This window comes from Salarias fasciatus, chromosome 9, assembly GCF_902148845.1.
Source record: "Salarias fasciatus chromosome 9, fSalaFa1.1, whole genome shotgun sequence".
NCBI lineage: Eukaryota > Metazoa > Chordata > Actinopteri > Blenniiformes > Blenniidae > Salarias > Salarias fasciatus.
Genome location: NC_043753.1, coordinates 16,837,915 through 16,853,836, shown reverse-complemented (window position 1 = coordinate 16,853,836; position 15,922 = coordinate 16,837,915). Strand labels below are relative to the sequence as shown.

General features: G+C 44.5%; 2 protein-coding genes across 5 annotated transcripts; one reads left to right on the top strand and one right to left on the bottom strand.

Moving 5' to 3' along the window:
• Window positions 1-84: 84 nt before the first annotated feature.
• Window positions 85-8,103, bottom strand: u2surp (U2 snRNP-associated SURP domain containing). Of its 4 annotated transcripts, none has more exons than XM_030100103.1 (26): window positions 8,032-8,103; window positions 7,171-7,269; window positions 6,961-7,072; window positions 6,726-6,850; window positions 6,564-6,634; window positions 6,360-6,448; window positions 6,180-6,215; window positions 5,985-6,067; window positions 5,703-5,868; window positions 5,399-5,610; window positions 4,958-5,001; window positions 3,325-3,429; window positions 3,167-3,233; window positions 2,861-3,024; window positions 2,614-2,776; window positions 2,454-2,533; window positions 2,280-2,367; window positions 2,056-2,193; window positions 1,785-1,974; window positions 1,592-1,672; window positions 1,442-1,493; window positions 1,215-1,362; window positions 1,018-1,128; window positions 801-928; window positions 498-707; window positions 85-425 (listed from the first exon to the last, which is right to left on the bottom strand). In XM_030100103.1, exons 1-26 carry the CDS (start codon window positions 8,101-8,103, stop codon window positions 287-289), a joined length of 2,973 nt encoding a protein of 990 aa, XP_029955963.1. In that variant the 3' UTR covers window positions 85-286. The 4 variants fall into 4 exon arrangements, with proteins under 4 accessions (XP_029955963.1, XP_029955964.1, XP_029955965.1 ...); XM_030100104.1 differs by having other exon boundaries at window positions 1,215-1,359; XM_030100105.1 differs by having other exon boundaries at window positions 498-683; window positions 1,215-1,359.
• Window positions 8,104-8,743: 640 nt separating this feature from the next.
• Window positions 8,744-15,808, top strand: pcolce2b (procollagen C-endopeptidase enhancer 2b). The gene is made up of 9 exons (XM_030099670.1): window positions 8,744-8,930; window positions 9,182-9,290; window positions 9,680-9,935; window positions 10,678-10,802; window positions 10,905-11,041; window positions 11,151-11,314; window positions 12,112-12,195; window positions 14,382-14,549; window positions 14,871-15,808. The coding sequence occupies exons 1-9, from the start codon at window positions 8,803-8,805 to the stop codon at window positions 14,999-15,001; spliced, it is 1,302 nt and encodes a 433-aa protein (XP_029955530.1). The 5' UTR covers window positions 8,744-8,802; the 3' UTR covers window positions 15,002-15,808.
• Window positions 15,809-15,922: the final 114 nt, after the last annotated feature.

Below are 15,922 nucleotides of genomic sequence, written 5' to 3'. Positions count from 1 at the left end.
CTTCACACTCTCTGGTGTGGTCTACCACATGGATGATTTCCGCCGGGGGTGATGGAAGATCAGCACACACAAAGCACAGTATTATTTTTTTTTACAATATAAAACAGCAGTGGCCTCCCCGTCTGCTCCACACACCAGATGGCGACCCCATGCAGCACCATCCGCTCTTCATTGTCCACACACGGATGTTTGGGCAGAGATGTTGAGCTGCCGGACAGTCACTCGTTCACACGGCGAGGAGGGGGGGGAGTGGGGGTGGGGGGAGGCAGTGTCGGTGGAAAAGACGTCAGTGTTTGCTCTTCTTTGACTTTTTGTGGGATCGGTGTGGGGATCTGGATTTGGAGCGGGACTTCTTCGTGGACTTCTTGGGCGTCCTGGAGCGCGACCTCCGGGATCGTTTGGGTGTGCGAGGCGACGATGGAGATCTGGTGGGATAAGCGTGACATTTAGACGCGACAGGAGAACACGGGGCGATGTAGACCGACAGGCGGTTTTACCTCTTTGAAGACTTCTTGTTGCTGGATCGAGGGGAGTCTTTATGTGACGAGCGGGACGACGTGTCTTTGGAGTAGGACCGGTCGGAGCGCTCCGATCTCTCCGAGCGCTCCGACCGGGGCGAGGACGAGCGGCCTCGTCGGCTGCTGCTGCGCGTCGGGCTGGGCGACCCGCTGTGACGCCTCTTCCTATCAACCGGAGGGGACAAATATCTGTCAGATGGAAGATTAAACACATGTAACTTGATGAGGAACACCAGAGAACGACACCTGAACAGACTGATGCAGCACAGAGTTCCGACTCACCTCTCCTTCCTGGTTGGTGTGTCTTCCTTCTCCTTCTCCTTCTTTAACTCTTTCAAGCGGGCCTCGGCTTTCTCCTTTTCTTTCTTCTCCCTCTCCTTTTCCCGTTCAAGTTTCTCCTTTTCTTTTTCCTAAAAAAAAAAAAAAAAAAAGACATCAGATACGAGCTCGCCTGCCTTTGGTTTTCTCTCGGATAAACCTGCAGCACATGTTTTGATACCTTCTGTAGCAGCTTGTCTCTGTAGTGCTCCACCTGCTCCTGAATACTCTGACCAGACTTCTTGGGTCTTTTTCCAGACTCCAGCTCATCCTGGAACTTCATGACTTTGACCTGTGTGGAACAATGAAAGCCACAGCAGCGGTCAGAATATGTTCTGATGATCGGTGTGTGGCGACGCCGTGTGCCGCTGTAAATACCTCGATCTCTCTGAGCTTCGTGCGCTTCTCCTCGTTCAGCTCTGACGTCTTGGTCTTCATGTCCGAGTCGTCTCTCATGGGGTTGGAGTAGCTCTGATCGTCGGAGCGAGGACTCCGGTTGTCGTCGTCGCTGTCGTCATCGTCCCTGCGGAGGAGGGGGAACGGTTTACGATCGAGGGCCGCTGAGGCGTTCGCCGACAGATTTGTAAAATTAACACTGATCTCACTTTTTAGTCTCTTCTGGCTGCTCAAAAATCTCCCATTTGGAGGTCGTCACAGCTGAGGAGGAAACACATGGAGTCAACAGCTGGACACATCTAATCAAAACCAGAGAGGATCATGACATTACAGCCCATGACACACTCAACACTTCACACCTTGAGACTCCAACTCGGCCTCGTCCACTGCTTCCCACTTGGAAGGCGCCACCTTGAACGCTGCCTCTTTGGACTGATCCACTGCACAGGGGAGAAACAGACAGCTTTAGAGATGAAATCCAAACAAGACCCCAAAAGAGGGGAAAAAAACTGGAGGGACACATTTATTTCTCGCTCCTGTTGCGCCACTCACAAGGTATTCCGTCGATGTCTTCCTCCATGGGCTTGATAGGAACTCCGTCCAGGTCATCCAGAGGCGCGCCGTCGATCGGCGCCCCGTCGATGGCCCCTCCATCGATAGGCACTCCGTCCACGTCCTCCAGCATGGAGGTGTCTACGTACTCGCCGATGGGAGCCCCGTCAATGTCCTCCACTGGCTCGGGCTTAGAAACAGAACACAGAGGCTCAGTCTTCAGCGTGTCGCAGATATGAGCTATAAGACGGACGGTCTTCACTTCAATTACCTCCACCACGACGGCTGGAGGTTCTTTTTCTGAAGTAAGGTTAACTAGACCCAAGAAGATGTTCTGGAGCTTTATGAGGAAGGGGTCTGGGTAGACAGCCCAGTCCTCCCAGGCCCGGAAGCAGGACATCACTCGTTGCTACAAAACAACATCAAACCCACTCTCTTTAGTTTTCACCATCAAAGTGATCAGACTTGGAACATGTGTGGAAGAGGAGCCGGTACCTTGAAGTTCTCACACTGAAGGTGACCTTGTATCGTTTTGTATGTTGCGTTGAGATCTGAGAAAATCTGGCAGAGTTTTGTCTCAAAACTGTTGAAAAAGGAAAATTTTTATTTTTTTTTAAAGCCTTAATCACCTAGCTTCAAATGACCGCAGCATCGCAGAGAGAAACTCACTATTTTCTGTAGTAGGATGCATTCGATACTTTGGCAGATGAATTGTAGAGCACATCAGAAACGAGATATAACCGGGCGATCTGAAACAATCAGAGGGCGAAGCGTTAGTCTGTGTGTGGTCCGTTTAAAACGCGGCAGAGGATCAGTGTGGCTGTCCTGCCTTTTTGGGTAGAGGAGTCTTGAGGATGGAGAGGGACTCTGTTATACACTCCACGATCTCCTCCGCAGCTTCAGCGTGACTCAGGCAAAACAACATGGCCTCTGCGATGTCTCCCCTCCTGGGAGTCAAACCGCGCAGCATTTCCTCCAGTTTGTCCCGCTCGCTGCGGAGAGGAGGGGCAGTTCGTCAGGGCGCCATTTCTCGAAGAATGGGAACAAACAGAAACTCTCTGGCTGAATCAACTTACTCTTCTTTCAAGCAGCCTTTCTTGCTGCCTTCCTCCTCTTCCTCATCCTCGTCTCCGTCGTCATAAGGCCCGTGCAGGTATGGGTTGAGAGGCGGCGGGCGCCACAAGGAGCCATTTTTAAACATCCTAAAGTCCTCGGTTCGCCATTTGGCCGGCGCTTCACCCTGGAAAAGTCATTGAGGGAAAACATTCAACCTGCTGGACCTGAAGATTTTTTTTTTCTGTGCTGAATTGAAAATCCAGAAACTTTGTATTAAAACTACATTTTTTTTAAATTTACATCAGAAGCTTGAAACTGCAACTCACCTGCAGAATGGAGTAGAGCTTCCATCGGTAGTAAACGTGCGCTGGGCTCTGGTTCTCAAACAAAAACCTGGAAGAGAAGACAAACTGATGAGAGCTGCACACGAGCACCAGGTTAACCGTTCACTGCGGGTCTGCTGTGGCCCCTCCCCCCCACTGACCTGTACATGGGGTTGTTGATCTCTCTGTTCATGATCATGGCTTCAAACATTGGGCCTTCACGCACCACAAACTCGATCATTCGGTGGATGAGAGAGAGCAAATTCCTACAAGAAAAACACAGTTAAAGCAAACGATTCAGACTGGACGGACTCTTGAGCACTAAGAATCTTAACCTTCTTGACAGATTAACTTATTCTTGGTGGTTTGACACTCGAGACAGCGGCTTCATTGAATCGGAACTAAACTATTCACGATGTAACGATGCGAGACTTTACTACGGCTTCGATGCATTGATTCAGCATACCGGACAGAAGTGAAACCATTGCTGTGTATTAAATCAAGGACGACAAGAGAAGATCTTTAATTGATAACTATCAAGTGTCGTACCATCAGGAATAAATTAAGCTCGGCTGTGTTTATGCCTCTGGGCCTATGTATGACACATGATTAAAGGCAGAAAAGAAAAACTTAAAATATAATAACTACATAACATCTGGTGACTTTAAAGCATTCTGACCGATTGAAAAACAAATTAATCATTTTGCATCTTCGAATTAATGTAAAAGTCATAAACTGATTCACTCATCACTGAGGCTATAGTGCTTTGAAATTACACCGCACTGCTCAGACGCTTTCTGGGAAATCTTATGTTCAAATGTCAAACTGGGAAACCAGTGAATCTAAAGTCAAGTAGGAAAGTAGGAGCGAGACATTGAGAAGACACTGTATGCATGGGAAAAATCTCTCAGTACAATGCCTTTCAATTCCCCACTCGTTTCCTGACTTAGAACAGAGTGAAAGAGCAGTGCAGGTCGTCTACCTGGTGAAGAGGGCACTGACTTAACACTGTGTGAACGAATCGCCTATTCGTGGTGCGTGTTGCATATAATTAGCCTAAAGTGGTCAACAAGATAAAGGATGTCTTTCATTCGACAACACAGATCACATTTACTTGTATTGGAGCCGATCGTACCAATGCCGGGGAAAAATTCAGTATACTTTCCCAATCCATCCCATGATGCTTTTCAGGTCCCTCGCTGCTGCAGACAGTTCAACTTGTGCTGCTCACCAAGGCCAATGTCAAAGGTCATATATGGGCTAATGCTGGCAGGTTTGGATTTGTTGGCAGGGGCCAGATTTACTGAGCTCCCGAAAGGGTGACAGAGGCCAAGGGGGGAGACGGTCTGAGTGAGCAATGGTCAGAAAGCACTTCTCCACAACTACAGAGCTAAAGTCAGGAGGCCATGTATGCAGCAGAGGACCACACCACTAGAGTTGAGCGACACAATTACATGTTCATGTATGGAGAGGAACTGTAAACGTAATGATCTGTGGCTCTAAACGGCATAATCAGTGAGCTCTACGATGATGTTTTGCTAGATATTTAAAAGAAACATGAATGATGGCAGAAAAATGTGAAAGAACGAGGTACAGAACATACTTGTCAGTCAGTATTTCTCTATGTACTAGAATGAAGACGTCGTACGTTTGCCTTTATACCATTGCTCAGCCACACTGTGCAGCCCCCTGTAGCATGCGGTGATCAACTGATCAGGCTTTTTATCTTCATTATGGGATGTTTTTGATCTAGATTTTTTTTTTACACCAATTTAAAAAAAGAAAAACATGTACCTTTCTGTTGGGATAACCACTTTGACTATGGCTTGCGACAGAGTCTGTATATGAAGTCACATCAGATAATAAACATAGAATGTGAGTATTGTTAAAAAGGCAACAGGAGAAAAATATAAAAAATGCATTTAAAATTGCAAAAAAGACAACTTTATTTTACTGCTGTCAGCTGTACTGAAGTCCAAACAGCCCTGATAGCTAACCACGCTAACCATCACCCCACTGAAACACTGAGCATTTTCCACACACTAACATTTTATTATTCCCACACTTTCATAAACATTGCAGCTAGTTTAACTCAAACAAGACAAAAAAAAGTATCAGTTAAAGGAGCTAGACGTAAACCTTGCGCTGGCTGCTTTTCATAGAGGCTAACATCTTACCACCACAAATTAACAACCAAATACCATGAGTAAATCCGTGGCTGACATGTTGAATTACCTTCTCGAACTCCTCCTTGTTTTTGGGGGGAGGAAGCAGGGGAGCATTAGGGTTCTTCAGTCTCTCCCGCGGCTGTGCGTTAAAGGGAAGACCAGAAGGAGGTGGAGGGAGGGTATGCTCCATCATGGAAGGAGGGATGTAGATGGGGTGGGGTGGAATGGGAACACCTTTGCCCCATCCTAATTTCATCTCAAAGTTCATTATCATCTTTCCTGAAATTATAACACACATTATTACCATTAGTACACAGAGAGGGATCACAAGACAAACAGGTTACCAATTATCCAAGTAATGCTTTTTGTACCATTAAGGTTTTTCAGAGCTCGCTCAGCATCCCTCCTGTTCATGAAAGCCACAAAGCCACAGTTCCTCTCCCGAGCCCTCTCCTCATCGGTCCTCGGCCACATGATTTTCACACTGGCCAGTGGGCCATAGCGGCCAAACTCCTGACACAGCATCTCCTCATTCATCTGGAGCAAAACAGGGAAACAAATTGGGCAAATTATTTTCTCCATTATATTAATGCAAAACACCAACTTAAAATAAACATTAGAAAAAGTCTCTTAAGATGCTTATTATGAGTCACCTGTGGATTAATGTTCCCAAGATACAAATTTGTTGTGGATGGGTCTCCAACGTCATGGGAACCTGGAGCACAGTCGTCGAGAACTGCGGACACAGAGAAAGAAAACAGACTTTCTTGTTGCTGACCGAAAAAAAACCCGCACATTTTCTTGGCAAGATGAAGGCAATCACGGCCACTGTATTAAGTCAAAATTACCACTGGACGGACGGTTTCTTCTTGAAGAACCATCCGCTAAAAGAAGCAGAAAAGCAGTATAAATTTTGTTTCAGGGCAAAAGAGGATAAAGGGGTCGGGGCGGAGTGAGGCGTGCAGGAACGGGCCATCTCAGGCCGAGTTAGTTCACGTAAGGAAATAAGGCAACTCAACAACACTCACATGAACGTCTTCCATCCGAGCCAGACAGAGGTTCAAAACGACTAACGCGCCCCTTCATCTTGTGTCTTTCATCTCGTTCTTCTTGTATTCTTTGGGGGGGGGGGGGGGGGGGGGGGAATAACAAAACAGAGGAGAATAATGAAATATTTATATTTTAAAAAACTTTTAATAAAAAAGTTTTATCAACTTTTAGTTAAAACATACTGTTTAAGTTCTTCTTTGAAGAGCTCCAGGTTACTCTTCTTCTTTTCCTTTTCACTGCTTTTCTTCAGAGTCTGCACAGTAGATGAGAAGGTATGATCACTACAGTAGAATCACTTTTACTCATGTCAATGAGGTGAATTGTTGCAAAGTCATCATACTTACGTGTCTTTTGTCTAATGCTAAAAATTGAGGTGGGGTTTCCAGAGGTAGGAAGCTTTTGGTTTGGCTCTCAAAACGTGACTTGGGCTTATACAACTTCCCTCTCTTTTCATCTGCAGCTGCTTCCTCTGCAAGAAAAATAAAATGTAATGAATTTGTAGCCACTGACAATTAATGCTCTCCTGTCAGAACAGGTACAACAATGTTATGTCAATGATATATGATTGAAACAATGTACCTTTTGTTGCATTTGCAATACCACCACGAACAAAGGCCTTGACTTTGCCCTCTCCACCTTCAAAGGCTGCAAGAAACTCCTCATATATCTCTGCCGCTGCTCGCTCATCTTCCTGAGTGCAGAGCCGGTTTGAAAGTCAATAACAAGACATTAGATATTAGAAAAGAAAAAATAAATATATATGAATGAAACAATGAAACAACATCTTACTTTTTTCTTGATTTCATCTTGTTCCTTTTTGCTCAGGGTCCTTTTGGCCACTGCCATTTTCCCAATGCTGAAAGACTTCAGTTTGCTCTCAAGCAGCGCCTGTGGATGTAAACAAAGTTTAATGCACTGTAGTTTTTCACAATTTGCATTAACATATTCCGCTCATGACAAACGCTGCTGTGGTTCCACAGAATGATCACTGCTGCTATTCTGGTGATGAAGTGAGGGAGTTTATTGGGGTGAAAGTCAAGTTAAGTTCGGTCGATCGATGGTCGGACACCACGAAACTGGCACCACATTAAAAAGACAGGTGATTCCGGTGAGGGCACGTGCCCGTCCTCACCTGTCAAATCTGTCATTGTATTTATTGCATCGATTCTACTGAGCTGTAGCTACGCGACAGAAAGTGGAAGGAACTACGCAGAGTAACCGGGGAAGGCCTAACAAACAGGGCTTTTTTTCCCAAACGGTTCATGAAGCTGGAGCCGTTACCAACAGGCCCGAGGATACACACACTAGTTTCACGATAAAAATAAACAGCTACATTAATATTTGTGAGGACAGTAAGTCACGCGGAATTATGTGTACAACATGCTATGCTTCTTTCTCAACTAATTGCGTAGGTTCGTCCTGTTTTTGGATGGCTAATGAGTTAGCCTAGCACGGCTCCATTAGCCCGTGTGGCCGGAGAACGATAGTTAGCTTTAGCTTTAGCACTTCCGTAATAAACCTCGTAACTATGCTCTCTTACAGCCTTCTTATTCTTGGATACTTCAAGTCGCTGACACACACAGTTATCTGCATTATCCCGACGTGAACAAGTGCTGCCTAGCTGATACAAACACAAAAAGTATGCTTCACCTTAGCGCTAGCTTTCTGAGAGCCGCCAGCCGCTCTCTCCGCCATCTTTAGTGCTAAAGTAAAATCGATCATCGATTCAACGATAGAGGCAAATATGAAAGCACAGGCGGCTCAGTCAATCCCCGATTCACAGATTGCTGAATTAATCATTGTTTACTAAATATTACGTTTAAATAAAATATATACACACTTCTAATAAGGGGGTATAATTTTAATGAACAAAGAAGGATTTATTTTTCCTATTATGAGGTCTTGAGGAAAAAGGGACTTAGAATGAAGTGTATTATGATGTCCAGCAGGGGGCACTCTTATTCCATCACCGATCGCTTACCTGTGAGCATGATACAGATAAACACTATCTCAATATCACGTTTCAAATTATTATTTTTTTTTTATTCATTGTAAAATTGTTTGTATTCCAGTTAAAAAATTTGATCACGGAGTGGTTTATTTGCTTGATTTGTTTTTGGGATGTATTGCTTAATAAGTGCGCAATGGTCCATATTAATTGGAATGTCTATACATGCGTTTCGTACGCCTTCAGTCAAGTTTATTCATGCCATTTCCTTGAAGGTTTTCCAGGCCAGGTGCTGTAGTTAATGCCAGACCCCCACACCCTCCCTGTGCGTCTCTAATCCTTTTTTTTTTTTCTGGGAAGAAAAAAACTTCACCCTGCTCTCCGTCCCTCCTACCACGCAGGACAAACGTTATATTCATCTGCTCTCAGAAGCTGAAACTCCCCGCAGGAACTCCCGGCCACTTTTCCCCACAATGCCATTCATCCCACCGAGCGACAGCAGGCGCAGCTCCGTTTACGCGACCATGTGGAGAATACGCAGTATCTTTTGCGCATGGACAATACTGTTTTGGACAGAAGTCTATGCGCAGTCTCAGCGGAGGTACACTTCTAATACTTTTTTTTTTTGCCCCCTTATTATTGTGGGACATTTATAAGAAGGCAAGGTGTAAAGGATCACATTTTGGCTGTTGACTGGACTTCTAAGAGGAATATTCTGCAGTGTGGTGCATTAACGAGGAATTAAATTAATGATACATCAAGTGCAGACTGGTTTTTTTTTTTAAGATATATTTGTTTCACCAAATCAACTTCGTCATCATTTGGTATTCATGAAAAACATTTTTTCCCCAGACCTGTTTTCACATGTGGAGGGAACATCACAGGAGAGTCTGGAGTAATCGGGAGCCAAGGGTATCCAGGAGTTTACCCTCCAAATACCAAATGTGTGTGGAGAATCACAGTAAGTCCTTCTTACATGTTTCACCTTTTTATCCTGGCTGACTGTTATACTTTAAGGCATCAAAATAACTGCGCAACATGACCCTTTTTGGCTTAACTCAAGCTCTCTTCTAAAAATACTTAATCATAGCTAGAGTCAGCCTAAGGCACTAAGTGCATGACTGGCTCTGTTTCATTACTGTACTCTGAAGCAGAGAAGCTGATAGTACAGCTGGAACGACTGCATTCATACCAAGGTCCAGATTAACAAAATCCATTATGGAAAGCTCTTCAATTTTTTATTGAATTCTTTTAAGGAGAGAATGAGATGTGAAAACCCTTTGAGTGTGTCAGTGTTAAAATCAAGAATGTGAAATTGCCCTTGAATGCCCTCTGTGATCTCCTGCCCAGGTCCCTGAAGGCAGGGTGGTGGTGCTGTCATTCCGCTTTATTGACCTGGAGAGCGACAACCTGTGCCGCTATGACTATGTGGATGTTTACAGCGGTCATGTCAGCGGACAGAGGCTCGGACGCTTCTGTGGGACGTTCAAGCCGGGAGCCCTGGTCTCCACGGGCAACAAGATGCTACTGCAGATGGTGTCTGATGCCAACACTGCTGGGAGTGGCTTCCTGGCTGTTTTTTCTGCTGCCCACCCACATGAGAGAGGTAGGCAGAGAGTCAGAAAACAAGCTTTTTTACATGAAAAATGTCAATATAGGAAGATCCTTATGTGGCTGCTGGATAGTAACAATCAATTCAAGCAGACAAAAGGAAGGAGAGAGAGAATTCAGTCTGACCTTTAAGTGGTTTCATTTCTTCTGCGAGTTTAAAGTTCACGTCAACAAAAAGCGAGCCGCATGTCGATCCTCCTCACAGTGTGTTGAGGAATTTCTGACTGACATTTTTCTCGAAAACATTTCAGTTGAACATGCAAGGTCAGAAGTTTGACTTGGAGCTAAATGAACCTTATCCTCTGTACAGAGTAGCAAAGTGCCATCTACTGTTTAAGTGGAATTTTAATCGCTGGTTCTCAGTCTTCAAGGAGCCGGGAGCTATAAAGGACAGTGTCCATTAAGCACCCTGTCCTCAAACACTTGATGGACTTGGAAAAACGGCTGTCACGTGTTTCTAAACATTGTAAAAAGTTTAACAGGTCTTTGTCTTTAGAGTGCTGTGAACTGCAGCTCTTCCTGTTGGAAACAAAATGTCTTTTGAAGAACATCCATTGTCATGATATCTAGTTTTTTGACTGTAAAAACAGCTGATCTTGCTTTTTAAATTCAACCTTTCAAAACGTAGTCATGAAGGTGTGGACATTTTCCATTTAAACATCAAGAATGCTACTTTGCACATTTTCCTTCATGTCATTATCTTGACTTTGATGTGAAATGAGCGCGTTTCTCCACAGGGGAACAGTACTGTGGAGGCAGATTGGACAAACCTGCCGGGACGTTCAAAACACCCAACTGGCCGGAGAAGGACTACCCAGCGGGGGTCACCTGCGCCTGGCACATAGTGGCTCCAAAGAACCAGGTCAGACTTTTCATGCTCAAATCAGCTACTTTATAATGTCTTTTTAAGTTTTTTTTCTATGTCTAGATAAATGGCTTTCTTTAAATTATTGTCCTTCTGTAGATTATTGAAGTTAAGTTTGAGAAGTTTGATGTGGAACGAGACAACTACTGCCGATATGACCACGTCTCCATTTTCAACGGGCCAGAAATCAACGACGCAAAGAGGATTGGGAAGTACTGTGGAGACAGCCCCCCAGCGTAGGTGATTTCTGTCACGTCGAGGCTTCTGTTCTCCGCGAAATATCCGTCCACCCTCTGACTTTATCTGACTTTATCCTCGCCCTGCTTTCATCTGTCTCCCCCGCAGGCCCGTCTTCTCAGAGGGGAATCAGCTCCTAATCCAGTTCCTGTCTGATCTCAGCCTGACTGCAGATGGCTTCATCGGACACTACAAGTTCAGGCCAAAGAAGTTCCCCACCACCACCATCCCACCCACCACTACCACACAGCCAGTCACCACCAGGCCCATACGTACGTACCGTCTTGGATTCAGTATAAAGATGGAAAGGCCTTACGTCTGTATTTCCTCATGAGATATTTTAGTTATGTCAGCTTTTGGGATCTGCCTCTAGCAGCACATTTTGGCTGAAGGAATCACTGAGGTGCGATACATAGGGTAAGAGTAGGGCATTCCCCAGTTTGTCTTCAGTCACAATTTCAGCATCCTGTTCAGTGTGCAGCAGTGAGTCAGGAGAATGTACAGCTCTGCTGACTGGACGCTGTCCCAGGGAAGAAGTCAGCACATGTTCAGACGCAGCACGTGCTGAAAGTCCTCCCTCGTCTCCCTCATGTAAACTAAACCCAACTAAAGTAAATGTTCAGCGTGGGTGGGCATGTGTCCGCCTCCACAATCAGCTCATTTTCATTCTTAAACTCGGATTCCACACACTGTTGTTTTTTCCCACTATCCAGCCGGGTCATTCAGGCGCCTCTGTGCCACGATGTCGTTCTGTGACGTTGCTCCCTGGTTGGTTATCTTTCCCAGTTTTCCCCTCGCCGGTTATAGAAATATTTTGACAACTGCCTTGAATTTCTCTGGCTCCTTCCTTTATGGACTCTACTACGCCTAACTTGAACGACAGATGTCCAGTTGTAACACTATCTCTTGCTGTTTTTGCTCAGTGTGCATTGTCTGCAGTGCTGGGAGAATATCCCCTGGTTAAAACCGCAGTGAAGCACATGCAACTGTAACTCACGTTTTTAGCACTGGTACAGCAAATTACAGAGACTGAGTATGCGTGTGTGTTTGTGTGTGTGTGTCTCCACAGCTCTGAAGTACTCTGTCGCCCTTTGCCAGCAGAAATGTAAAAGAAGAGGAACACTTGAAAGCAATTATTGCTCCAGCAATTTTGGTAAGAACGTCAATGTTTACTGAAGTTTCAAAGCCTCTTGAGCCCATAAAGTGTAGCTTCTAATAGATTCCAGCTTCAGCAGGTGTGCACTGAAGGCATTTACTCCATGTATGCTCATCATAAACACACTCTTGCAGACCCACGCTATCAGCAGCTTAAACTCTCCAAACAGTTTACGGTCCGGGTCATGTCGCTGTCTGTCCTCTCACTTCTTCCTGGTGCATCTGAAAGGCTTCCTTGATCGCCCGTCAGGAAATGAAGGACTGTATACAGTAGGGCGCAGTTCTCTCGGGGGGTAAACACACACACACGTGCGCAGACACACTCAGCAATTCACAGTCAGCAAACTGCCGTAAAACGAATGTGTTGATTCAGGCTCGGCCCGTGTTTGCTGCTGTCTCACTCTCGCTCTGATGTTTTCCTCTCTGAGATGTTTACCGCGTGTGTTAGATTGACATTTCAAAGAGTTCTCTTGGATTAGCATCAGGGACTCGGGGAAAACCAAAGTGGCGTGCCGCTGCGTGTGGAAAGAGCCGCCCGTGTGATGTGGTGTCGAAAGCGACATGCCGTATTGCTTGTTAACAAAAAGCCCAAAATAGTCCTAAGTGCTGGTGTCATTCAGTGGAATTGTGTAATATTAGTGTGTTTTCCTTCGTCAGGATTGTAGAACGGTAGCAGCAGGGGTCGTGACCCGACCGAAACAAGAAGCCCTTCAGGCTATTTCAGCCCCAGTCAGGAAATGAAACAGTCGGTGAGCTCTGTGAAATCCAGACATATTGCTACAATCAGTGCAAGCAGTGGCTTCATTATCGCTCACCTGTTACTGCTAAACGTTTCTGTCTTCATGAAGCTGGTCAGACACAGCCGGATGTGACCGAAGCTTCATGCTCCACAGTTTTCATATTGTTCATCTCCAGCACTCAGAAAACAGGAAGAGGAAGGCGGGCTTGTCTTGAGTTCAACTTAAAAATCATTTCTCACGAAGTGTCAGGAATTATGTTCTTCCTTCAATTTGTCCAGATGCAAGGAATTTATGACGTTTCTTGGTGTAAAAAACACCGAGCTGCTGTCTGTCTGCTCCACTGACTCCCATGATGAGCTTAAAAAGGCCTGCTCCTCAGTTCAGGATGGAGTTAATCATATTTTTTAAAGTTTCTTTATAAGTGCTTTAAATAGTCCCTTTGATCGAGAGTTTTCTGAGAGGGAGTTTAGAACTCGTGGGTCGATGAAGAGGCTGTGAGATGATCATAAGCGGTGTGATGATATCGTAAAAGAAAATCTTGTCTAAATTCAAAATGACACTTTCAAAGACAAGCTGCACTTTAAAATTAAATGTAGCAGTTCAACATTTCTCACATTCCCCTCTCTGCTTTCATTTTATTTTACACATTTCTAAATCCTTTTCCAACAGAAAACTAAAAGAGTTTCTGCTGCATGGCAACTGTAAAGTTGCCAGCTGTAGAGGCATTTCAATAATTTACAACAATATCCTTCTCCAGAGTGTTGCTTTATTTCAACTGTCACTGCGCTCATAGCATCTGGCTTTTGTTTGAACCCCAGCCCAGTAATATGGCTTTCCAAAACAGTTTGACAATTTATTAAATGTATCTGCTTTTCACAGTCTCAGTGATCTGAAACCAGCTGACTGGACTAAACACATCAAATCCAGTTCAAAGTCCAACTTTCACACATCTAATGTGTTGGTTATTGTAAATGATTGTTAACGCCTGTTGAGATCCTGAAAACAGCTTCTGAAGTATGCTATTTAAAGATAATTAGTATTATGTATGTAAGTATTGATAATATGTACTTTTAATTATATATAGATGTCAGTACTCTTGCCAGTTCCTCGTTGATTAGAATGTGTGTGTGTCCTATGATAGACTGATGACCTGTCCACAGTGTATCCTGCATCTACTCACACTTCAGCTTCTGTCCGATGCAGCCCCGAGTTGAATAAATGATATAAAGACAGCTGGATGGAGACTTTTAAAAATGTACCTTTCATTAAAACAATTATCCTTGTTTATGATTCCTCTATGAGAATTATGCTGGGAAGGAAAACCCTTCCCAGTCATTTTTCTTTTTTTAATGACACCCTGCATCCAGTGCTTTAGCTGTTAGATTACAGTGCTTTAATGTGTTTTTCATCTCCTTTTGTGTGTGTGTGTGTGTGTGTGAGACAGTGATAACAGGGACCGTCATTACAGCGGTGATGAGAGGAGGAAGCATGTACGCCACCGTGTCTATCATCAACGTTTATAAGGAAGGCAACCTGGTGATCCAGCAGGCTGGAAAGACAATGAGCACCAAGATCATCATCCTGTGCAAGAAATGCCCGTTCATCCGAAGAGGTGAGTGTGCAGCAGGCTGGTCAAATCAGCATCGCTCTCAGTTTAAAATGATGAAAATGACCATGCACTTCCTGGTTGCCTGTTTTTAAATGAGCTGTGACTCTGAGTTTGCCTCCTCTGCTGAGTCCGCTCTCATCCTGAAGTGATCGGTGAGCGGCAGAACTCACTGTCCAATCGATGAAGCGCTCAATATGTTTATATGCATGCATATAGACATATGCCGTACACACCTGCCGTGCGCAGACTCTCACACTGGGCCCTTCCTGAATGTCTCTGCCGTTCCGCCACTGCATTCAGGTTTTTTCTGTGTGACCCCTCCAGGCTTGAACTACATTTTCATGGGCCAGGTGGACGACGAAGGTCGGGGGAAAATCGCCCCGCAACACTTTGTCATGGCGTTCAAGGCCAAGAACCAGAAAGGACTGAACGTGCTGAAAAACAAGCAGTGCTGAGTTCCAGTCGCTGTGGAGATGTCGGTATCGGACCGCTGCGCCCGGGGCTCGGCCGTGGATGGAAACAATTAAGCAAAACAGCAATTTCCTCCTCGACAGCACAAACACGAGTCATTAAAAATCAAGCTGAGAGTGGGATGCAGCGCTGCCAGCCAGAAAATGCAGAATGTGGAGATCAAACATTCCAGTGAGGAGGACTGGCTTTAGCTGCAGATCGCTCGTTGAAAAGTTCTTCTTTTTTATTTTTTAACAAAAAAAAAAGCTGTCTGTTAACTTATTTTGCAATTTCAGACGAGCAACTTTTAGTATGCACAACTGCTTGGACATCTCATAGAGGCACTTTCACTCCCAAATGATTTTCTTTTACAGTCTGATCAAAGGACGGTTGAAAGTGATAGCGAAACCCATCTGGCAGAAAAGTCTCACCTTCAAGATGGATATCTGTTCGGGATTTGTTCCAGCTGGTAGTTTTAATGACGGTGTGACAACCTGACATTAATTTCCTGTGTTCAGTTTAATGGGCAGGTTTGGAAACTTAAATTGTGGTGATCGAAGTGCAATATGTAATATATATATGAGAGAAACTTTTCTTCTGGTGGTATGTAAAACCAAAATGAGGACTTTCCTGTCTGAAGCTTTCTTCTTGAGTTTGGTGAATGGATTTCAAACTACCACCTTTCATACATGTTATTTCCTTTTTGTCAATGTTTTTAAAGTAATAGGTATGAAATGGAAACTATTTTCATATATATGTAAGTCTTTGAATATTATTTATATTTGATTGTTTTCACCTGTCAAAGTAAATCTTCTTCCACATCTTCTTGTGTTTCTTTTTGGTCTCTTTGAGCTGGGAGCTGAAAGATGCCAAGAATTATTGGAAGTGGTGTTTTTGGAGGCAGCTCCGCTTTGTTGAGCCTGGGA

Bases quoted from the DNA above. Each gene is read 5' to 3' on its own strand.
- u2surp (XM_030100103.1), bottom strand. From the start codon at position 8,103: ATGATCGATTTTACTTTAGCACTAAAGATGGCGGAGAGAGCGGCTGGC. The intron at 2,534-2,613 runs GCAGGACAGCCA...TGATTGTTTCAG, and splicing joins AGACTCCTCTACCCAAAAAG to ATCGCCCGGTTATATCTCGT. The intron at 1,494-1,591 runs GTGTGAAGTGTT...TTTCCTCCTCAG, and splicing joins GGCCGAGTTGGAGTCTCAAG to CTGTGACGACCTCCAAATGG.
- pcolce2b (XM_030099670.1), top strand. From the start codon at position 8,803: ATGCCATTCATCCCACCGAGCGACAGCAGGCGCAGCTCCGTTTACGCG. The intron at 11,315-12,111 runs GTACGTACCGTC...GTGTCTCCACAG, and splicing joins AGTCACCACCAGGCCCATAC to CTCTGAAGTACTCTGTCGCC. The intron at 12,196-14,381 runs GTAAGAACGTCA...TGTGTGAGACAG, and splicing joins TTATTGCTCCAGCAATTTTG to TGATAACAGGGACCGTCATT.